The 24,408-nt window shown below is 33.8% G+C and overlaps 1 protein-coding gene and 1 long non-coding RNA gene across 4 annotated transcripts in view; one reads left to right on the top strand and one right to left on the bottom strand.

The window, feature by feature from the left end:
- The window catches only part of LOC115441926 (zinc finger and BTB domain-containing protein 44), a 51,929-nt gene that overhangs the window by 10,490 nt on the left and 17,031 nt on the right, over window positions 1-24,408 (bottom strand). For all 3 annotated transcript variants that reach the window (XM_037437053.1, XM_037437052.1, XM_037437055.1), the window contains exons 6-8: window positions 2,855-2,971; window positions 2,466-2,592; window positions 833-965 (exon numbers count right to left, since the gene is read on the bottom strand). In XM_037437053.1, coding sequence (XP_037292950.1) covers window positions 833-965; window positions 2,466-2,592; window positions 2,855-2,971 — 377 coding nt within the window. The remainder of the gene's footprint in view (window positions 1-832; window positions 966-2,465; window positions 2,593-2,854; window positions 2,972-24,408) is intronic.
- Window positions 9,686-11,059, top strand: LOC119188904. Its single transcript, XR_005112153.1, has 2 exons — window positions 9,686-9,723; window positions 10,032-11,059. It is a non-coding gene; the product is annotated as an uncharacterized LOC119188904 (long non-coding RNA).

Below are 24,408 nucleotides of genomic sequence, written 5' to 3'. Positions count from 1 at the left end.
TTGCCAGCCTGTTTTATAAATTAACAAAATTACAACACAAACTATAATAAACACGAACTAGCGCAGAGGATGGGTATCGTCTTCTTTCAAAATTATCTTTTTTTTTAAACCTTGGTTAACCCTTTGCTATATGCCCTAAGTACACATAAAAACCGGTCTATAAAAGTGCAGTCCACTTACCACCCGTTCAACCCTAAATACGTTGATTCTTTTTTTATTCAAACGTGGCAGTAACTACAAAACACCTGATGTTAAATAAAACCCTACTTTACTTGAAAATCGGTACAATAATGCCAGCCTGACTAATTGCTCCTTAGAACTCAATCACACAATAGACGGGACTACACATACTTTTAGCATACGCACTTCATGAACATATTATAGTGGAGATGAGCTTTAAGCTAATTGTAAACCAAGAACTAAAGCTAATTTAGTTCATCTTATACGACTAAGCTTACAGAACACAGCTTAGAACACATAGTTTGCGGTCTGTACACTAGCATGAAAAAATAGATGTGCTAATAAAAATAGAAAAATATAGTCGGTCGCTTGGATATGTCATTTCCATGCGTTTTTTTAGCGTTAACGAATGTAAAAAGGAGTCTTGGCTACGGTCCTAGTTTTGCGAACGAAGGTAATTTGACTTAGATTTCTTATTTAATTAACCCTTATGGAGTTTACAAAGCGAGCCCGTAATGTCCTAGCTTCTTTCGATCAATTTCGGCCATACAGATGTCGTGCTGGCTATGTTGGCCAGTAGCTCACAACTCCAGCGTCACGTATAACGAAAACGCCAAGCCACAGCCGTATGTTCTATGTATTAAGAGCTTACCCGCTCGCAGATCTTGGTGTGCACGCGCAGCTTGTCGGAGCGTGCGAAGGAACGTCCGCAGCCGCCACATGTGAAGGGCCGCTCGCCCGTGTGGGTCAGCTTGTGTCGAGATAAGTGAGACGACCGCTGGAATCTGCAATATAAAGTACTTGTGTTAGTCGTACTATTAAGAAAAATTGTAATGTGGACTATAAAATTACAAAATATATAAGCCTATTCCCATCTTACAATAAATACGTCAAAATGGACCCAGTAGAAGCGATGCTAGGGTAGACCACAAAATGAAAATAAATACATTCGTACATAACATACATAAGGCATTAAAATAACCATTCCTTGCCTCGCCGCTGTCGGGCAAGAATTTTCCACCAGAGACAAGCAAACGAATAAACTGATCTCCCTAAATAATATCCGCCACCCATAAACAGTTGCAATCTGTAAGAAACTGGTATCATTCAAACGTAATTAAACTAACCGCACACATGAAAGGGCGTTGCGATATCCGACTAGTCGATAATAGACACTCAAACTGATCACCGGATGACATATGACTTCAAAATGGACACACCGATCTCGCAACAGTTTGGACTAACCAATAGATGGACTGTACGCGTATGTACTATGTTCAGTTGAGGGCAGAGTATATAAACTACCCTCTCTCAAGCATCGTGGCTCGCGGCGATTTTTACGAGACCGTATCTACCTATTATTAATAAAAAAATTATTGACGTTATATATTCCAGATTTTATATGGTAGAGAGATTAGATAGAACAATGTCAATTTTAAATTGGCCGGTATGACCGTAAGCGCCATCTTACAGAAAACCAGCGTAAAAAAGTTTTAACAATGTGAAAGAAATTCGATAAACCGAATAACCACACCCGCCACTTCCGCATTCCACTCTTATTCCCCATTTTAAGCCCGAAAATGCAATCACGGTTCTTTTAGGCTTGTTTTTAGTGCTGCTCCTATTGCTAGAAATTAGTAACATCAAAGCCCTTAACAACAACGTAGACAACAAAAAAAAATGGAGTAACAACTGATTTGTAGTAAAGCATTTCTTCTAAGCCTTCAGGAGTTTGGTTTATTCTTAAAAAAATAGGTTAAGGTCAAGTTCGAAAAGATAACTGTAATTTAGTGCATCTGATTAAAATGGAACATCGAAACATTATCAATATCTACAGTCAATCAATGTTTACAATGAACTCATTTTCATTTACTGCCGAGGGGAGATCCCTCGCGATCGTAGGTACAATAATGTCGAATATTCATAGCTGTGACGCTCGCAAACCGGCTGTGAATGCACTGATGGACCGAGACGTATTTTAGAATTTATTTGTTGTTTGCTAGATTTATACTGCCTAGTTATTCTTCATACCTACAGGACATAAATATTTTAGACACAGTAGAACGAGAAAGCAGTCTGTTACTGCTTTTTCGTTCTTACTGTTGTATGTTATGGGTTTTAAGGTATTTCCATTATTTTAAAGGTCCACTATTCTACCCACCAGGTTGACAGATAACCTCATAAAAGTAGCAGGACAGGAGTTCGCTAATCTTTGGTGGACGTCTATGTTCAGCAGTGGACTTTACGTGGCTGATGATGATGATTTGTAAGCACAGCGTCGTTACCTGAGGTCGCATACATCGCAGACGTGGGGTCGGCCGTCCTGCGCGTCGTTGGTAGCCGAGTCGGACACCGAGCCGCTCGAGTCCGTCTCCTCATCATCGTCCATACATGCTTTGCCGCCAGTTTTCTCTGCAACATAATGTGCAATGTAAGTTGATATTTAATAGGGTAGTTGCCTGGGTTCAATTTTGTACATTATTCATATGTAACAGAAATTAACACGAAAAATATAATTTGTGAAATCGCCATCAAAATTGGTTGAAAAATAGTTTAAAATATTGTTGTGAGCAAGTCTACCCCTAACACACTCTTCCCTATATCTAGAAAATGAGTCCTACTCCACTGTCATTAAAGATAAAATACATAGTTGAAGACTTTAACTTATGCTTACCATCAGAATCATCGTGTTCATTATTGGAAGGTTTCTGCAGTACCGCAAGCTGGACCACTTTGATGCTGCCGCCGATCTTTTTGTCGTGGTCATGTTTCATCGCGTCGTGAGCTGAACCTGCCGACAAAATATGCACGTTAGTTACAGCGTCTGAGTGGAGTGGTATTCCAGTATGTGGATTCCAATATACGCTGGTGGTATATTTTATATCCGCCCGGATAGCGACCACTGTACACAAGGTGTTGGAACCCGCCATAGTCGCCCACGTAAGTGTGTCGCGTTCCGGGATCAGCCTGTGTATAAACGGTTCCAACAGGCCGGCATAATTATGACGACTGAGGAGGCCATATCATCTCTCGTCAGTCAATTCATTATATTGGACCCAACTCCATTTACCATCAGGTGTAGTAGGATGAATTTGCCGTGCCATTTTAAAAAATAAATAACAACACAATATGCCTATAAAATGAGTTTATACTGCTAGAAGAAAGTAGGATCGGTCAATAATTGCTGGCTTGAAGTTAACATCATGATCCACAGCACTTGTCCTATAGTCTTTGTTTCGTATTCCCGAGGTTGGCTTTGACTAGTTATGACTAACTTTAAACCAGTCTGCAGTTCAGATAACTACTGCGTCCTTATTCACCACCACTCTTTATTCAGATGTGACAACTTATTACGTGACTTGATTTGGTTAAACCGGAAAATTGACAAATAAAATATTAAAAATCTAAACTTCAAAAAACCTGTGGCGTCGGCCGCGAACGGCGTCCGCAATTTGCGGTTTACTTCCGAGCATGACCGTTGTTTATCGCGAAGATCTATCGGTAACACTCTCAGACGCTTCAAACTACTTATTCATTTCCCGGATCGTGTTCGCACTCTGGGTTTCTTTGTGACCGAAAGTTTTAGTTTCCGAAACCCACAGGCCACTACTTAAACCTTATTTTACTTTCATTAGAACTATATTTTTTTATACAGGGTCAATTTTACATTGCCTTAATAAATTAAACCACATACTCGTCTTCACCTTTGCCGACATTGTGCCAAAAATCATCCATTAATAACGAATATTTTCACCAAAAATCCTGGTTTTAGTTTTCTGATTTTTTGATCATTTTTTAATTTAATGCGAATATGGCGTGTGCGTGAGTGTATTTCTGGCTGAAAGTATGATGTTGCTGCTGCGACACATTCTCTTAGAGTAGTAGTAGTGGCATAAGGGCGCGTAATATTAAAATTAGTTTTTTATTAATATTTATTTTGTTCAAAACTTACACTTTTTCATTTTGCATCTTCGGCTGAAATAACTTATGGTAAAGTTTTATTTCCAAGTATATAAATATGTGGTTTCATTTAGTAACGCAATATCAAAATGACCCTGTATATTGCAATAAAACCATGTCTGTATATATGCCGACACAAAAATTTGACCCATACGGCTAACAACCGTTGACAAAAACAGCGAGAAAGCACACGTGTCATTAGAACCGAGTTTCTAATATGTTTATAATTTTTCTATGACGTGGTGCGTGAGGTCGCCGAGCCTCGGTCGGTACTAGTAATGGTTTACCTTGTGAGGTTAAGGATAAATGAAATCCTATGTAAATATGTTTATAAGTAATTGAATGGAGAGTTATTGGTTTATTCATTTATCATATTATTTAATATGCAATTTTAATAGGAAAATGATACGTATTTCTCAAGTGGGTACTTATTAAAATGATATAATCAGTTGTTAAAAACACAGCAAAGTCAAAGAAAAGGCTAATAATTATTAAAGTTCCTGAAATTGTAAATGTAAAGTTTCATGACCTTCCTTTTATTTCAGATGCTGTTATTTGAAGAAAAATGAGCCTTATGATCGAGCCTTTTAATAGGTATTGTAATTACGGGGGTATTAATAATATTTGACGGGTTCGATTCCCGCTTTAACGGGCATTATTAAAATATGAATGCTATTTAAATTGTCTTTAAAACCAAAATGATGTCTATTCAGCAAAATTTTCTATCTTTAAGATACTGCTATGTTTTACCTTTGATAACTTCAATCCACAAGATTATACTTACAAGAGAATCTGAAGGTAAAACTTCTGTGATATCAAACATCGAAGAAGGCATATATTACTAATAGATATGTATTCAATACGATCTACATAGCTGGCGAAATGCGGGACCAACACACTTCTAGTTTCCCAAAATGGCAGTCATGATGCTATTCTTTAGAACATTTCTAATGGATTTGATTTAAGGCTAGCTTTTCCGGTGTAATTTAGTATTGGATTGTTAGACATTATTTAGATACAGATCTCCAGTCAACGAAACAATTTAATATAATTACTAAGTACAATTTAATGGTACAGTGGTGAGGAAATGTCATTGTACTATTATTCCCACGCGGCGTTACTTCATTAACACCGATTTGAGACAGATAAAATTCCGATATACAGTTACTTTGATATTTGATTTCTAACTTTTTATAACCGTAATTGATGTTTGATATTTAAATAGTATAAATTTTATTATGCTAGGTGAGATTTTTATAATCTACTAGTTTTTGCTTGTGGCTCTGCTTGCGTGAAATAGTTTTCTAGGATGAAAATCAATAATATGGAGCCTGTATTTTAAGTCACATCTCTAGCAACAGATCGGTTAAAACTGCATTAAGTTTCATAAAGTAGATTTTGCGTGATGCATGTATAAACATACAAACAAAAATTCTAAATAGATTTGCTCTAATGAAAACACGCTATATTCGGTTTGCTTCAATAACTATAGTGTTTATCGTAAAGTATATAATAATATACATAGGCCTGTTAAAATTTTATTACATATAATAAAGATATTGGGACATAAAAGCAATTTTTTATACTAATATAAATGTAAGTTTGTAAATATATTTGGATATCTTTTTACGTGTTTTAGCCTAGCAAGGACGGCTTATACCACACGAGACTTGGCGCTCGCAACCCTTGAAAATTAAGCGACCATGCTGAGGGCAACCACGGGTTCCGAACCTCGGCTCAGCATGGTCACTGGGAGAGGATGATACATCAACGATTATGGTTGCGCGTCTTCATAGAGATCTTTTGGGTATTTGTTAGGATCAAACCTACTAACCTCGGCTCGGAGTCCTAGTAAATTATGTGTTCTATAAAATAATACACATTATTATAATAAATTGAATACAGGTTTTTGATTATTTAGCATAAGATAGTTATTATTCATATTAAAAAAAACTTAATGTCACTGCCCGCGGCAAAATACATTTACTTGTATCCCAAATATACAGATACCGATCTGCCTGCATCCAACGTAAAAACCCATTGCACAGCTGACGTCAACACTTTTTACCTTATCACAAACGAGAACATGTTAAATAGACTATGAGAATAATTGCCATCACAAATTCATCATGCAGAACTTTGTACAATTTCTATGAGAGCAAAAAACATTCTTTGTTTGACCACCGAAGTTCGCACGGGCGGTGTTTTTTACCATTATAATTTATATTAAATAAAATAGTTAGTTGTGGAAGGTGTTTGTGAATCACAAAAAATACGTGCTACATCGAGATTTATCGCTAAGATATAAATAACAGTGTATGTTAATTTTTTTGTTTGTAAAATTAAATATAAAATGGCGTTGACTGTAGTGTAACACCTCTGATGAAGTATTGTATGAATAAAAATTTCGCTTCCAACTTCCACATTTAAACAGATGGCTAATGTATGTTTGTATAAATAGTTTCTCGCGCGATTATGATAGATAACACTCGTCTACACGATTATATCTCATCATATAAAATTTCATTAACGCATTGAGGAAACGGAAGGGATTATAGTAAACGAGAAATACATCCTCGTCTCTGGAGTGCGAGAAACTCTTCTATAAACTCGCGTTATGAAATTAAAGTACACAAATTCGTTACATCAGAACTGTTCGGTTGCTACATGTAGGTAGGTACATCACGTCTGCTTCCACCCCTCGCGGTAGACAGTTATCTATAGTTTTATATACGTCATGGATGTGAGAGATGGCGTGTCTGGCTCAACATTGCTATACAAATTTAAGCTTTCTAGAGAGCTATACGCTGAGCATAACATCTCGTTATTATAGTTAATAAAGAGGACTGTGTAGATTCCATTTAGGGTTCTGATTTTCAAACAATTTGTAAACTGTATCGTAATTTGTGAGGAGCATAGACCAAATTACCTGTTTTAGTAATAAACAACACGCAATCTACAAAAATGTAAATATTACCGTCCGGTCCGGCGGTCCTTATGCGTTATTCATCAATCGTTCACTAAACACGTTTATGTTCCTTCCTTACGTCAAATAAAATAGGGGACCGTCCTGTGTTTGATTTTGTACATTATTCTATATGTACTGGTTAATACTATGAACAAGAAACCCTCCTGCGAAAATTGCATTAAAATTGGTTAAAAAATGAGCCAGTAATTCATATTTCAAATATTACTATGAGCCGAAGTGTGCGCGAAGTGGGGATATCGCTTCATCTCTTTCTTTCGCACGCGTCGTAATTCCCGATGACGTCAAATGTGGGTATTGCGCCTCTTTTCTGTTTCTTGTTACTTACCCCTTCTATTGAAATTGAAAGTCTTATAACTTGTTGATTTTTTACCGGATTTTAATAATTCTTTCTGTGTGTTAATTTATATAACGTAAATATTTGATAATAGTGAAGAACAAAAATGAGTCTGGTACCCTATTAGTTTAAAAGAAGACGCTGATAAATAATGATTTAAATCTTAATTGGGCACATTTCACTAAGATATACCTCTGAGTGATTTCACTAAGATATCTCTATATTTAATTTGTTATAGTACCTAGTTTTTAAAGATTGTTAATATAGATTTAGGGATAATTTTATAGTATAGTATAAGTAAGTAGTACCATAAGAAAATCAACACTACTGTATTAGGTCTACCCTGTAAAAGTAGTTGTTAAGTGGCAAATAAAATAAATAAATATTTTTTTTTAAAAGCAAGGCAATGTGACCCCACAGCACCTGATGGTAAGTGGAGTGAGGTCCATTATAATGACGACCCCTCAACAGTCGATATGATATTGCCGGCCTGTTGGTACCGGATATACAGACTGATCCCGGAACGCGACACACTTACGTGGGCCACTATGGCGGGTTTGAACGCCTTGTACGGCGGACGCTACATATATAAAATATATCCTATCATCAGCATATGGAACTACTGCTTCATAAATACATTACAAGAAGTGAGTTAGTAGGTATTTTTCAAGCCGTGTGTACTCGCACGTAGTAAAACCCATTTCAAAGACAATCTCGGTGTCGTGCCGTTAGTACACGCCATAACAATTTAAATTACTTTTATGGTTTTAATTACTAGATAAACTAATTTAAAACTATGTTAACTGCGTTATGTAGTGTGATTATTATTACCCTTTGGTCTGTGGACAACGTGTCGGCGACGACGAGGTCCCTGTTCGATTTCCAGTTTGTACAATTGGCTATAAAGTTTTCCGATCGTAGACTTTGAACCCAAGCGTTCGGTTTCCATTTCCAATACCGGATTTGTATTGGAATTTATGTATGAACTGTTATTTATGTCATGTAGCCTTTTAAGAGTAACTTCGTATTGACATTTCGAACTTTTTAGGAGAGAGGAGTTTTTTTTATTAAATTATTCATGATATTTTTTTTTAAATATTATTGCTATGTGCAAAGTGCATGGTCGGGGTAACAGTAAAGCGATAAATCGCAACAAAATTTGTAGTGGCTATTTTATTCGAGTCGAAATCAATATATACGCAAGCAAAATTTATTTATTAGTTTTGATCAGAACATGCCGTTGAAATTTTTGTTTTATTTTTAAACTTTCAAAACTGGGTTGTATAATAATAATAATTTCTACTACTGTTTTTAACATGGAATACAATTATTTGTTCTTCTTTTTTATTACATTATTAAGTGCTTTATTTATTAGAAATTAGCAAAACATTCATATGTCATTATTTGACATAAACAGACTAGTTTCAAAAGGTCATGCACATAACCCAAAAAAAAATCCAAATATATCATAAAAATTTTAGAATCAATAAATAAAAAAGTTTCTTTAGTACAAAGTGCGAAATGTCGGTTACGACATTTTCTTTTAGGCTTTAATTATAACAATGGTCGGACCTGTGTCACATAAGTTTTATAGACCGCAGAGGCACTAAACACCACCTTATTCCCTAGGGGATAGAAGCGTGTTTTTATCGTTAAGTTATAACCTTCCCCAGAGGCTCGTGGAATCAGTTCAAAAACATGAACTGGAAATATTATCGACAATTTATATTATAAAATTGTAAAGTTTACACGTCGGAAATCCTTATTTATTAAGTTTTATTTTAATACCGTAAGTTATTGATGTGGGAACACTACTGGCTTATATTTTTCTGATCTTAGCACTGCAAACTGACTTTATTCTACCTAACGAGAAACAGTGAAAAGAGAAATTGCACTTTAAGTAAAATGTTGAACAGCGAGGTTGTATATCTCGCTGTCTTCTTCTTGCTTCTTCACTTAAAGGACTTAATATAACAGGAAAGAGGATATTTAAATATACGTGTGCCGACGACCTGTTCCACAGCTTAATTAAACTTCATGATAAAGCGAGACTCACCGCTACATACATTTAAAACTTTGTTTTCTTATGTTAACTCATTTTACCATTAATTAACAACGCGTGCGAAACATAGCAACAATAATAAACGTAAGCCAGTGTAAATATGAACAAGTACGCCCAGCAAGAACAAACAAACACATAATTTTGTTAATGCGCGACGAGGCGGCCGCACGCTCACAACTTTTGCCTTTATTGTACACGGTAAATGGATATTAATATGATTTCTCTCGGGCCCTCGTGTGTATGTCTACGTATTATTAGATGTAAGCTATTGGCTATGTGCACGTAGTGCGGCTTGCGTAACTTTATGTATAAACTAGTTTTGCGTGCTGTTTCGCGCGTGGATTTCGAATTGTGACTTTAACAAGTATTCTAGACCCATTCTTGGATGTGACAACCTGCTTTTAAAATTCACCTACTATTATATCATACAGCATACCTTGACAAAATTTCAAGTTCCTGGAGCCGCAGGTTTAAACTGTATATTGACAATCAGTATTGATTTGCAGAAGAGCAAGCAACAGAAGAATTATTGGTGTGATGCAGGCATTAACAGAGGAAGGGAGAAGAGATTTATTGCGAGGAATGTGACCGTGAAACGCAACTATTACCACCACTTTTCACCCGTTTTCTGCCAGATGTACTACTTATTCGGTCGAGTTGGCTCACTCACTCCGACAAGCTGTCTGCGATGTATTTCCGCCATTTGAAAAGTGGGGTTGAAATGTGTTATATTTCACTGATATATTGACCATCTTTACGGATGATGTTTGATAATTTAGTGCTCACATATTATATAAGAAACATGCATGCGATATTTCAGGCTTCAAGAGCTAACCGGTTTAAGTCCTGCGCTCTCTGTAAGTGTTGAGAATATTATATCAGCCCTATGTTATAAACTGTTCCACTGCTAGGCACGGGCCTGCTCTAGTAATGAGAGGGAATATTTCTTAGTCCACAATGCCGCCCTAGTGCAGATTGGCAGACTTCTCATTTCCCTAAAAACTCTTATAGAGAACCTCTCAAGTACGCAGGTTCGTCACGACGTTTTTCTTCACCGCTAAAGTAAACAATAATTCTCAAAGAATATACACATAAGAAAAGTCAGAGGTGGGTGCCTTGACTTTTGAACCTGCGGACATTCGTCCCGGCAGTTTGTCCACTCCCAACTAGGCTATCGCCGCTACAAGATGATTTACTAAGTGAAATTTCAGATAAGCTTCAAATCTAGTTCTAGATACTTATTCACCAATAAGCGTTTCAATATCTTTATATATAATAGATGCTCTTTAACTATTTTGGCTATTCTCAGTTAAAATATGTAATTATCCAATACCTTCCTAAGCCTAAAAAGAGACAAATCCGAACCTGTACTGCACACAATTTGAATCGCATGAACATAGCTACAGGTATATGCGACGGCAGACGTGCGCTACGATCGATTTCGTTGATACTACAATGTATTACACATAGGAGTACGTCCGCCGTATCCGTCCGGTTATGAACCTGCGCTTTGATATTTCTGCAACCCAATAATTTAAACTGCTATATTGAGGTGCTGTTCTTCCGCCCTTAGCCCGTAGTAGGTCGGGTCGTTCTGCGTGGTAATGAAATTTAAACTGCTATAAAGAGAAGGTTTGGTGTCTAGAAGAGATTGTTTTTTAGCGATAAAGCCTGTTGAATTTTCTAATTTAAAAAAATCATGATTGTATTCGTTTGATATGTGTACAATAAAGTGTTGTCATTTATTCATTATATGATTGTGCATTGAAGTGAAAACTATTTTACGGATCACGATTTTTTATATTATAATTTTGTCCCGAAGACTGCAGCCTTCATGGTCATGGGGGGACTGAGGTTTTGGTCATATAAAGAGGTCCAAAAGGTCTAAGTTACAATATTATTGCGGCATGCACCATTGACGCGTGCGCTGCGTGTGCTCAATGCTTTGTCCAAGTATTGTATTTTCATGCTGATCTATTGTACTACACTATTATATTGGGTATTACCTGTAAAATAGTTGTATTTGGAAAAAAATAAATATCTACCTACATTTTACAATTATACAAAATATCAATATTGTTTTATTTATTGACGATCCGATCTACGCAGAATGAGCTCACAATGTCTTGCTAGCAGCCGGACTACACGAACAGATTGTTAGTTCTTAGGTGTATAAGCTATTTATCTCAAGTATTAACAAGGACATGGCCGCGAGCAAAAACTAACTTATTATAAGAATTAATTATATTGTAGATGTATATATGAACGAAATGTTATTAAATAACCTTATTTTACTAACTGGTCTACGCCGTTAAACATTTGACATTAATAAAACGCAAAGTTCAAATTAAAATAATTCTAAATTAACAAAATGCTTTAAATTATGTTAAATTTCAATTTTGTTTATTTAAATATACATTTGTTTAAAATGTCTCTTCTTATTGAGTTCATATCTTTTTGACTTATAAACATTTCCGAATTTTTTTATATTCTTAAACTAGCGACCCGCCCCGGCTTCGCACGGGTGCAATGCTGACTATTTAATGGATGTTATTATTATACATATAAACCTTCCTCTTGAATCACTCTATCTATTAAAAAAAACCGCATCAAAATCCGTTGCGTAGTTTTAAAGATTTAAGCATACATAGATAGGGACAGAGAAAGCGACTTTGTTTTATACTATGTAGTGATATATAAGTTTGTTTCAATTTATATTCTAGCGTAATTATGAGAAAAGTATAAATCTTTATAATTCGAAATCACCGTTCCTGAATTAACAGAATGCACGCCCATGCACTGCGGGACATTTGCCGCGGCCCAAGGCTCACAGTCCAGTGTGTATATGTCATGGTTACACACATTAAGGCCTAGGAGAGCTGACGAACATATCCTAGAATTGTCCCCTCAGTCCATCCTAAGGTTCCTTTGCCTTTCCCCACTCTTCCCTTCCCCATATACCTCCTCCTAACTTTCCTCCAAAACCCTGCAGTTACTAAGTCGAGGGTTTCTAGGATCCCATTCGCAAATTACCCCCGGTGTTGACTGTGGGGTCGGGTAAAAATAAAAAAAAAACAATCTATACTAAATACGAAATACATAATTTGAAGAACGGGCTTGACCTGAACGGGAACACAACAAAAACCGAAATGGAGTCTACTGTTTCTTTCTATCATGTCATTGATATCACGCAAAAATCACCCCTATGAATCATCTCTTGCTTCCGATAATGTATAAGGGTTATTCAATTTGGAGGTCATAGAATCCATTGGCAAGTTATGCGCAAGGGCTTTTATGTTTTGATTCGAAGGTAATAGTACCCATTGGTCTTATTGGCCATCTGTATTAGGGTGGCGGTCCAATGCCGTCTAGATGCGGTGTTTTGAGTCGTGGCGGTTGCCAGGCGAGTTACTTGCTCGTCTCGTCGAACAGTTGTAAAGAAACCCTTCCGTCCAAGTCGGCAAGGCATCGCGACTGTCATGGTAAGTATTAGATGAATAATTTGCTCTCATAAAAAATGGTCAAGTAAAAATCTGTCTTAGTGTTCCTATAACCCTTCCTGAGTCCTAAACTCTCCATACCAAATTTCATAAAAATCCGTTCTGTAGATTTTGAGAAAATCTATAACATACACACAGACAGAAAAGGGGACTTTATTTTATATATATAATACGTATAGATTTCACTACAATAAAAATTGTTTTCTATGTTAATTTTAAAAATCTTACAGACGGCATAGGCTTAATATTAGGGTTCCCGCGATCTTTGGGTACGGAACCATGATAAAACAATCTAATATTGTACAAAGTCAGCATTTACCTAAACAGAACTGAATGATTGTGCACAATTGCCGCGAAAGGAAATTATATTAAATTATTGTCTTACGTACTGGCTCCATTGTTGGGTTTCTTGTCCACAATTTTGTTGATCGCTGTATACGATATATCATTTTATTACAACGTGTTGGTATGAACTCGTTTTATGATCTGTTAGGTACATTGTTTCTGATTTACGGTAGAATAGTATGTGAAATGTGGGTAGGATGATTTTTATTGTGTTTATGAGCGCTTTTTAAGGTAATGTACAGGCATGTCGAAGGTATTCTCTACCAGTCAAGTATTTTAGAAGCTATCTATTCGCAAAACATGTCTTAAAACAAATTAAACTTCATAGTTCTACAAAATGCTATCTTAACTTTGGTAGTTTAATTTACTTTTTTTTTTAAATCTGTATCATCTGTTCACTTGACACTAAAATGACACTAAAATTGTTGATTAAGTGCATCTTCTCTTCCTAAAGTACACATAATTTTAATTTACAACTAACACTTTAAAATAGTCCATTTAAGGTGGTAGCTCAAGGTCCATTTTCATACATTTTGTTTCGGCTTTAATCTGGGTAACTAAACAAGTATTGGCAAGTAAAGAATTTAAATTCACGTCTAGTTAGTGATTAGTTCTCGCAGTTGAAAGAAAAACGTAAAAATAATTAATAATCATGGATATTTCGGCCTTTAAAATTTAATATGACGAAATTTTAAAGGCAGAAATATCCATGATTATTAATTATTTTACATTTTCTTCAACTGCGAGAACTAATCACTAACTAGACGTGAATTTTTAGTTACCCAGATTAAAGCCGAAATGGACCTTGAGCTACCACCTTAATAAGGAATATTTTTATACTTGCAAATTTAATAAAAAAACCTAAAATTTATATTTTAATGCCACTGATTTCTCGCCGAAGTCGTGCGTCGAAAATGTATGGAACAAATTCTCAAGGCCGTTTGCTCAGGGCAGTGTCTTAATGTAGTGCAGAGATAATCGTGAGGTGCATCCAAAGTACATTAAAAATATTTTTTTTACTTCACAGATACATAAATATAAAGAATTTTTAGACATGTAATCCGTCATTCGCTCGCACAAGAATGATGTCCAACAAGTACAATAAATATATTATGCAATTTCAACGTTAATATTTGATGCGAGCCTGATGTTTTTTCAGTCCCGTATTGTCCCTATAGTAATTACTTTTTATACCGGAAACACATTTAACGAGGGCTGTCTTACGGGCCAATTTACGTCTAATATGGCGATGTTTGACCTAGCAAATTACAGCTATAAGCGTCTTCCCACCCTGCAAAAAAAAAGACAAACAGGGCTCTATACGTGCTGTATAAGATAAATGCGGAACGGATAGTTATTCAGAAATAAGAATAATTATTCTTATAAATTGTTTAGACGTATCATAAGTGCAACTTTGTTCGCCTACATAATAAATAGAGTATTTTATATTATTTATTTTATTTTACACAAGCATAAGTTAAAGTGCCATTTTCGCGTTTCATGTATGAATTACGGAAAGTGGGTCGCCCTCGATCGAGATTCAATTGTGCCGCGTCTCCCCATCCCCGTCCTCGCGCCTTGTGACGTCGACGATTAGAGAATCGGACGGAAAATATTGATATGTCGTGTAATAAATCGGATGGTTACGATACTAAAACGGTTTAAATAAAAAATATTAATTATATTATTATTACATACTTTCCCACTGCTGGCCTCGGACCTCTTTTACTATTGATAGGGATTAGGCCTTAGTAAAAAAAACTCGCACTTTTTTGTATTGCTTTGAATGACGAGACGATCTTGGCATTCGCCTGATGGTAAGCTATACGACCGCCCACAAACAGTAGAAACACCATACAACATCTTGAATTACAAAGTATTGTTTGATATTCCACTGCGCTCGCCATCCTGAGACGTGAGATGTAACTCTCATCATGTCCAGTAGTTACACTGGCTACAATGTCTTTAAAACCGGAATACAACAGAGACTACACACTGCTGCTTAGCGGCAGAAATAGACATTGCGGTGGTACCTACCCAGGCGGACTCACTTATGAGAGACCTACCATCAGTAAAGTTAGTAGACTTCAAACGCCTTCAAAATTCCTATAGAGAACTTCTCAGGTATGCAGGTTTCCTCACGATGTTTTCCTTCACCATTAAAGCAAGCGATAATTCACGAAGAATATACACATAATTTAGACAAGTCGGAGTTCATTATAAATAGTCAACGTTTTTAATAACCTTGAAATAACGGTTGTTCATAGAATAAGCTGTTGATATAAGGCCAATTTTAAAAAACGAACGTTAATTTTTTTACAAATTTCGAGCAATCAGACTAAAAAATAATTGACATGCTTGCGGATGACTTATTTCGATTGGTTTGTTCTAGGCATTGATCCGTAGTTTATTTTAATTGATAGTTAAAACAATATAGACGAAACTAACGCTTGTCAATGAAAAATTATGACACGGAACATATTTGCCCAATTGTCCCTTATTTGACTCGATCGGGGCAAAATATTCTGATAATCACTAATCAATTGATTGTGAACGTAGATCTCTTATGTCGCGGAAGACTCATATTTTTCTTCATAATGAATTCTAAAAGTAGAAGCGCGTGTCACGAAACCGTTAAACAGTTGAACCATCTTTCTACTCTTAAAGTTCACAATTGTTAAAAAAAATCTCATTCAGTTCATGTTCGGAAGCCAAATAATCATGCTAGATTTAGACCGTAGGCGTTTATAAGCGCTATTAAAATAAAAAAAAAAATCAATGAGGCAATATAAAATAAACGAATTGAAACCAGACTTCTAAATACGTATGTAAATCATGTTTACAATTTTTTTAATAGTTCCAACAAATACAACTACGTGTTCACGTGACGTCAAACGGTTTAAAAAAAACACATTAAACGAACACCAACTATTATGTATGGTAATTTCATTCTTTATTCAAATTAAACGTGTAATATTGTCGTAAGTTAAAAAAAAAATTTTTTTTCGGCAAACGCTTTAACTTTGTTCCGGCTTGCTTGTTTCTAATTTAATGTAGGACGAATTAGTATTTTGAATTTTTATTCACATCGTACTTTTCATATATGATAGCAGACTTTCGCTAGGAATAAATTAAATTTACAATGTGAATGTTTTAAATTATAATTTATCATAATATACAGTTGGCCATATTTCAAAAACTATTATTCTCAATAACAAACAAGCCTATAAAATGTAAATTACTATAAATTATGTATTTCAAAATCTCTATTCGTTAAATGTCATAAAAAACCGAACATTCAATCGAACACACTAGATTATGATATCAATAATACTGTCGATCTGTCCTAATTTTATTTATTATACGTAAAATACTAAGAAATTATATAAAAAGCCACCATAAAAAATAAATTGAAAACGATTTTAATTTTCCGGTTTTATCTAAATTATTTAAATACCTAGCCACTGTTAAACCAGATCGATCAAATTGGGACTGTAATTAAAAACTGGACACATTTGCATACACATTTTTATAATACGTACGAAGGGTGATTTTTATGTAATCAAATCACGCGGCAACTGTACGTTCAAATTAACTCACACAAACGGTTATTGTATTGAAATAAAACTATTGTTTGGATTCTATGGCGGTTTTTTTATATTATATTTTTCTTCCGACGTTTCGAAGACTGCAGTATTCATAGCCACAGACGCAACTGGGTCGGGTGGTCCCCCAATAAAAAAAAAAACGCGATAAAATGTGCAATTTTTTTATTGTCTAACATTCGCGTAAACATAAGTATTGTGAAAAAAAAATGTATATAAATAAATGATACCCTCTAGTTTTGTAGATGGTCATGGGCGGCGACACTTAACATCAGGTGAACCGTATGCTCGTTTGCCCCCTATAATATTATTTAAAAAAATAACACATGCTATATATGTAACACTCTGTTATAATTAAAACGCTGGGTAAGTAAAACATTTTGACTATTCGGCATTGTAACAAATATTTTCAGATTCCACAAACGTATTATGTATCAATTCTAAGCCGGGACTAACCTGTTGCGTCACTATTGGCACGCGTATTTTTTTGTAAAAAATATTATTTCGTTTGATTTCATAATTAACATTTCTGCTTACATTTTTTTCTATTTTGTATGTCTAGTTTACAAGAAACAAACTGCATAATCTATTTTTTTCTATTCATATACATAATATGTATAATTCTATTAGTATAATGTTTCTGAACCTGCCTTGTTTTTCTTGTGATCTTTACGCTATACTAATATTTATGTCGGTGTTTGGCAAGAATTAACAAGATTAAAACATATAATACAACAATTAAAACAGTTAATAAATCTATGAGCGAAGAGAAGCCCAGACAGAAAAATTGAAATAAAAATAATTATAGTAACCTAAATATGCCGAAGTTTCTCTTCATCAAGAATAATGTATGATCTGTCAATTTCCGTGTCTAGGTATTGTAGAACAACATAGGAATTATTTAGTAAAGGTTCAGGACTGCATGTGTTAGTTAGATTTATTTAACTCCTCAATAAAGCAGCTAATGTGTTCAAAATCCGTTAATATAATTAGATAACACAATATATTTTCGCAATAAACGTTATTAACTATTGCGTGACGGAGTTCTGTACCGCAGTGTAATTTTAACATTTCTACAAACTACATCATTACTTCAGATCCACCTACGCGTGGTGCATTCAGAAAACACTGCAATTTGTCTATGGCCGACATTTTGTGTTCATAGCGTGACATTTGATTTTTAAAAGAAATCACGTTGGCCACTATTCTTTATTTATGACAATAATAATTTATTTTATAATGGACTAGTTATTTAAGTAATATGGACCAGTTTGATTCCAATATTTTATAGCTATTTTCATGTCAGTTATATAATTATACAAATTTTTATTGTATTTTTTGCGTCGAAAATGGAATTATAAATTTTATATATCTCGATTTATGCTTTAACGACTTAAATGCTATCATTTAAGATATAATGATCGAATTTGCAATATTTTACCAATGTAGTCCAAAAATAATACAAGCCACTAGAAAATATTTCGCCCAAAGTAAACTCTCTTTTCTCCACACTTATCGTACATTTAAACGGCCTTTAAATACATCTAGCAAACTTATTGAAATAAATAAAAATGACATCTAAAAGTCTTAATAGTGATGTAATGTTATACTTTTGCGTTGTTTAATAAATACTAGCAGACTTATAAAAAAAACCTAAAAAAGACTAATACATTTTACCGATAAATTATTCTATTATCCGTGAATTCACATAAAGCCAAAAAAATATTAAATTAAATTCCCCACGTCATTTTTTATTTACCATCACCGCTCCCATTTTAAGCAATTAAATCAAACCCTCTGCATCTAAAGGTTACCGTAAAATATTTTACGAGACCGTGTTTATTACAAGACGCTGTAAAATATTAAAGCTATATTATTAAATTATGTTAATTAACTTTAAAATATATTAAAATTTTTATCATTTTTCTCAAAACATATTTTAAATATTTGAAAATTCCGGTCGGTTCAGTGTTTGACGCAAGTTCATTCCAATGTGTATGTATGTACTTATGTATATATAATATATATGTATGTGTATATATGTTTTATATCTTAAGTTTACTTAGAACGTTAAAATAAAACAAGTCTCGGATTTTATCTTTTTATATTATAATTTTTTCCCGAGGTTTCCAAGACTTTGCATGCTTCATGGTCACCGAAGGACTGAGGTGTTGGTCGTCCAAAAACTCAGTTACAATATCTACCTACATTTTAAGCGCTTTAAAAACAAAAAAAATTTCAATTTATAATATTCACTTAGAACGCCCAACTCACAGTAAATCAGTCCGACAGCGTAAATCAATCTCATTAATAAATGATACCACAATAGGTTATATTCTAAATAAAAAATGATATTTTTTTAAAAATTCTACAATCGGCTGGAAAAAAAACGTTTAATATCTATGGCCCTATCGTTCATCATTTAGCCCTGTGGAAACAGGCGGTATGCAAATGGTTCTCAGGTAAAAAACTCAACCGTTGCGGGCCCTTTATTCAGAAAGGCGAAGCTTCAATTGTAAAAAAAAGGCCAAACACATCGACCGGTAAGTTATTTTATAATTAAACAAGACGTCCTAGGTAATTTACGTAAATTATAGGAATAAAATAATAATAGCTCACATGTCGTTTATCAAAGATAAATAAAAGTTATATTTATTAAGTTTCCAGATATTGAAATGCCATTGGCGCAGACTCGTTAATTAAATGATAATACTAAAAATAATATCAGCTGTATCTACTTTTATTTTTATCATCCAATTCGGACAAAAATAACGTGTTTAAAATATATGCGTTATGTCATTTTTTTTTCGTCGTCCATAAGCAACCTATGCATTCATTCTTAGATTGAGACTATCATTTCATTTGAATATTGATCGCAAAAAACCTGGTATTTCCGTAACCGACCTGCGTTAATATTATTTTTTTTCACTTGACATTACGTTTATTTCTGTCGTAATTATCATTCAGCAAACACTTGAGATAACAAATAGCAAAATTAATAATGGCATATATCATCTGTCGCATTAACATGAAATCGCGGGCGCGAGTCTAAATGTCGCAGCTGCATTATTCCATTATTCCTCGGAATTTCTTATTAATATTTTTTTATTTGACCTTTTCGATTATATGCTTATTTGTTTATTCATTTATCGTATATTCTAATGTTTGTATAGTATATAACGATGTTCTCATGCATCACACAATAAAAAAAAAACTTTTTTAATTACGTTTATACTACACCGTTTTTGAACACGTAATTTTACCGAAATAATGAACTAGACCGCGACGAAAATAGAAAAGGTTTAAAGCCCTATAAAAATACCGTTGATCTCTAAAGTACCTTATTAATTAACTTTAATTTAACACGATATTTTTAGAAAACTAGATTGAAATGTATAAAAGTAATAAATATAATCCTTAACCACCGGTGGCTTGAGCGTCGCCATCGAATGGTGATTGATTTTTTGATTTTTTTTATTTGCATTCTTTTTATGTATTTGTCTATACTGATGGTAAGCGGGAGTAACGACTCCTGAGTGCCATACTTTTAATCCCGGAAAAATTTAAAGCGGGACTTTTATCCCAGAAAACACTTTTTCATGAGTGCGGAGCCGGGAGAAATAAATAAAAAAATTCTCATTGAATTCGTCATATAAATTATAATAATAAATACTTCACATTTTATTTTAATGAACCAGGGCTAAAAAAATTTAAATTCATATACATTATCCTCATAAAGAAATCTAATTAAAATACTTAATGCAATAAACAACGATAGACTACAACTTTACTTAACAAATAAAACTTCTTATCTAACTTAATTAACTTTTTAATAATTAAACATTAAGTCGAAATATAAAACGAAAAATGTATTCAAAATTATACTAATTACAAAACCGACATCTTGCTTTATTTGTTGCAAAAACAAGTTTAATTCGATCATATTTTATATGCGATAAAAACGAACATAGGTACTTTAATTATTTAGACTGGATCATAAAGCCACTTAACATTTCGTGACGTTGCATCTCTACCGGATCAAATGAAACGATAATTCTTTGTTCCTTTATCGTATACATTATGCCCGTAGCTCAATGCCCTTGGAATAAATAAAAAAAACATTCACAAGGAATGCAACAATAAAGCTTTATTCAGATAGTATTAATATATGTGTGCTAGTGGTGGTATATTCTTTGTCACATACAAAAATCTGTTTTTGGATACTAGACTGATGTTCAAAATTTGAAAACAGAAGCAAAACCAGTTTTTTTTATGCCAGCAATTAAATATATAATGGAATTTATACAAAAAAATCAAGTCATTTATTTTTATAACCGTGAAAAAGATGCAACTACATAATAATATATTATTATATTTCACACAAAAGATATGCAGGTATTTTTTTCCTTATTGAAGGCATGGTCAATGCCGTAAATGGATCTACGTTCTCCAATGTTTTAAGTTTATATTAATTAAATGCAACTTAAAAATAAGGAAAGAATGTTAAATAAAAAGTCCCTAATAATATTTTCGATGTTTTAAAGTTTTAAGACATTCATGAATTAATATTGTTATGTTAATAAGCTGCATTTTAGTGTAATAATTTATTTTGCGGTTCCATTTAAGGAATGTTAATTTTTTTTCATTAACTTTGTCTCGCGGCGACTAATTAATTTTTTAATTTCCATAAATTGCGTGTGCGATGAACCATGCAATTAGTATTCCTTTTTTTGAACATACATGACACAGTTTCCGAACAGTTCTTTTTTTATTTGACATGGCTTCAAAATATATTATATTCAATTTAATTTAAGAATAATTTAGTTTAAGGAAATCGTCCAGATCATTTTTTATTGCAAGGAAATAATATATATCAATATATTAACTAAAATAATAAGATAAGCCACTGGCACATTGAACATCGTGACATTAAGAATAAATTATCGTATAAAATATTGTAAAACCCAAATTATTACTTACGGACGCTCAAACTAATTTAAAAATGTTTTTCTTGCAAAAAATACTTTATTTGCTTCAAAATTGCGAATGCAAAGATGTAAATATAAAAAAAGCCAGACGGCGAGTTGGTTTTGTAAAATAAATCCGCAAAAAAAGCAACCAACGTCGACGTCTGGATTGCAAGAAATACTTATGAATGCATACTTTAAAATTATTACGAGTTAAATCGAAGGACGAGACTCAAGTGTTACTATGTGAAGGTATATTTTTTGTTTAGACGCGTTCAAGTGCAACGACATTAATATGTGTTATTTTTAATCGCGTTATGATTCTATGGCGTGCTTATCGAATTCTCTCGTAGTTCCTGTTTATTCCTTGTGAATATTCTAATCTGACGCGAGGTGACTTATGCTCTATTTTTATTTAATAAAAAAATAAATACCTTATCCAATGTCTATCAAATTGTAGCAATTAAAGTAGACCACTAGAAATGTAAGTAATCTTTTTTGGAAATCTAAATAATGAGGCGAGCAAATTGCTCGTCTGGTAACAAAATGTCACTGTCCATAAACAGTTGCAAATCGAATCGTACTGTTGAACTGCATTGGTTAAAATAAATTAGATGTTAAAGTGCTTTTCACCGTAAAACGGGCTCTAAAACGCATTTTTAGAAGCTATCTATTCGAATTTTATAAAACACTAGCTTTCGCTCGCGGCTCCGCCGACGTGATAACGTTTTTCCGGGATAAAAAGTATCTTATAGAAGGTGAAAGATTTTTTTAAATCGGTTCGGTATTTCCATTGCTTAGCCTCTACAAACCTACAAACAAAAAACTCACAAATTTTCCTCTTTATAATATTAAGTACAAAGAGAGAAAAAAAAAAACATATTTCTACAAAATACTCTCTAACTTAGGTAGTTTATATTTTTATAATTAGCATGTCAGACTTTATGGTAGCCTAAAGTACCTATCTCCAATATTCTATATTACTACCTACCTAGTTTAGGACATCAGCCCACAGTGCTATGTCTATGACCTATCCGTATTAACACAATATATATTATTATAATATTTAGCATACAATACAGCGTTAATTTCCTTCGGAACGTAACCACTTCGACTCAAATATGGCCATGTTTACTAACATGTTCCTTGAAATATACTTACATATTTACATAATACGCTCTTACGCGAAGAAAAACATCGTGGAAAAATCAACACATCACTTCAATATTATTATGTATCGATCAGATTTTATATTTAAGTTTAATTTTCACTACATTTATGTTTGAAGTAAACGGTGAAATCGCTCGAAGGACTTGAAGTTTGACACACAAGATAGACCATACCTTAATTACTATAAGGTACTTTTTGGACTAGTTTTAAGTAAATATTTGTCTAAAAAAAGTGATGTTTTAGTATTATAAGTTAATATAGGTATTTTTTTTAGTTCACCAATCTACTGACAAGGTATTCTATAGAATGCTCCTTGCATTCTCAACTTTACGCGATCGGAGTATACTATAATTTGGCCATCATTTAGTCTGCTATATAATATAATGTAATATTTATTGGATTAAACTGAAAAGCCATGCTGTTTGCAGGTGATAGGATATCCTATATATTTTATATCCGCCCGGATAGCGATCATCGTACACAAGGTGTTCAGCCCGCCATAGTGGCTCACATAAGTGTGTCGCGTTCCGGGATCAGCCTGTGTATATCCGGTTCCAATAGACCGGCATAATTGCGTCGACTTCCGAGGGGTAATCACTTTTCAACATTCTATTAGACTGCACACCGTTTACCATCAGGTGCAGTAGTGGGTCACTATGCCCTGGTCATATAAAAAAGTGGTACATTTGGCCATACCGTTGATTTGCATCTAAATATAACATGCGCCACCAAGTAACTGGCTTTGTATATTATTTTAATTCTAAAAAAAATCACTAAACATTTCGACCTCAACACACATTGCGAATGCTTCTAATGACAGGATGTTTTTTTTACTTTCAAGTGGATATTATAATTTGCTTCTTGCGTAAGCGTCTGGAACACAATGAGACAGAAATGCAAAGCCGTGACGTCACAATGCACCACGCATTGCGAAACACAACAATTTAAATATACCATTGTACTAACGTGGATTTTTTTTTATTTTATGGTTCTTAGTTGTTCTGTGAAAAGTACAAAGTATTATCTGACAGTTAAGACCTTATTCCTCGAATCAATGTTAGGTTTTGTTTTTTTTTCTTTATGGTTTCGCCATATAGTCTTATTTAGCCAAGAAAGGTTTTGTTATAACATCAAGTACAGATTGTGACATTAATCTGACAGATAACTAATCAAAATAATAAATTCTAATAAAACTTGAGAAACATCTTTTATTATTTGTATTAAGACCTTGCGCACTGTCTAGCGCTGATCGCAAAAAATAAGTATTATTACTTCATATTATTATTTAATATTAAG

Source organism: Manduca sexta, chromosome 10 (genome assembly GCF_014839805.1).
Source record: "Manduca sexta isolate Smith_Timp_Sample1 chromosome 10, JHU_Msex_v1.0, whole genome shotgun sequence".
Lineage (NCBI taxonomy): Eukaryota > Metazoa > Arthropoda > Insecta > Lepidoptera > Sphingidae > Manduca > Manduca sexta.
This window is presented reverse-complemented; position numbering and strand designations above follow the sequence as displayed.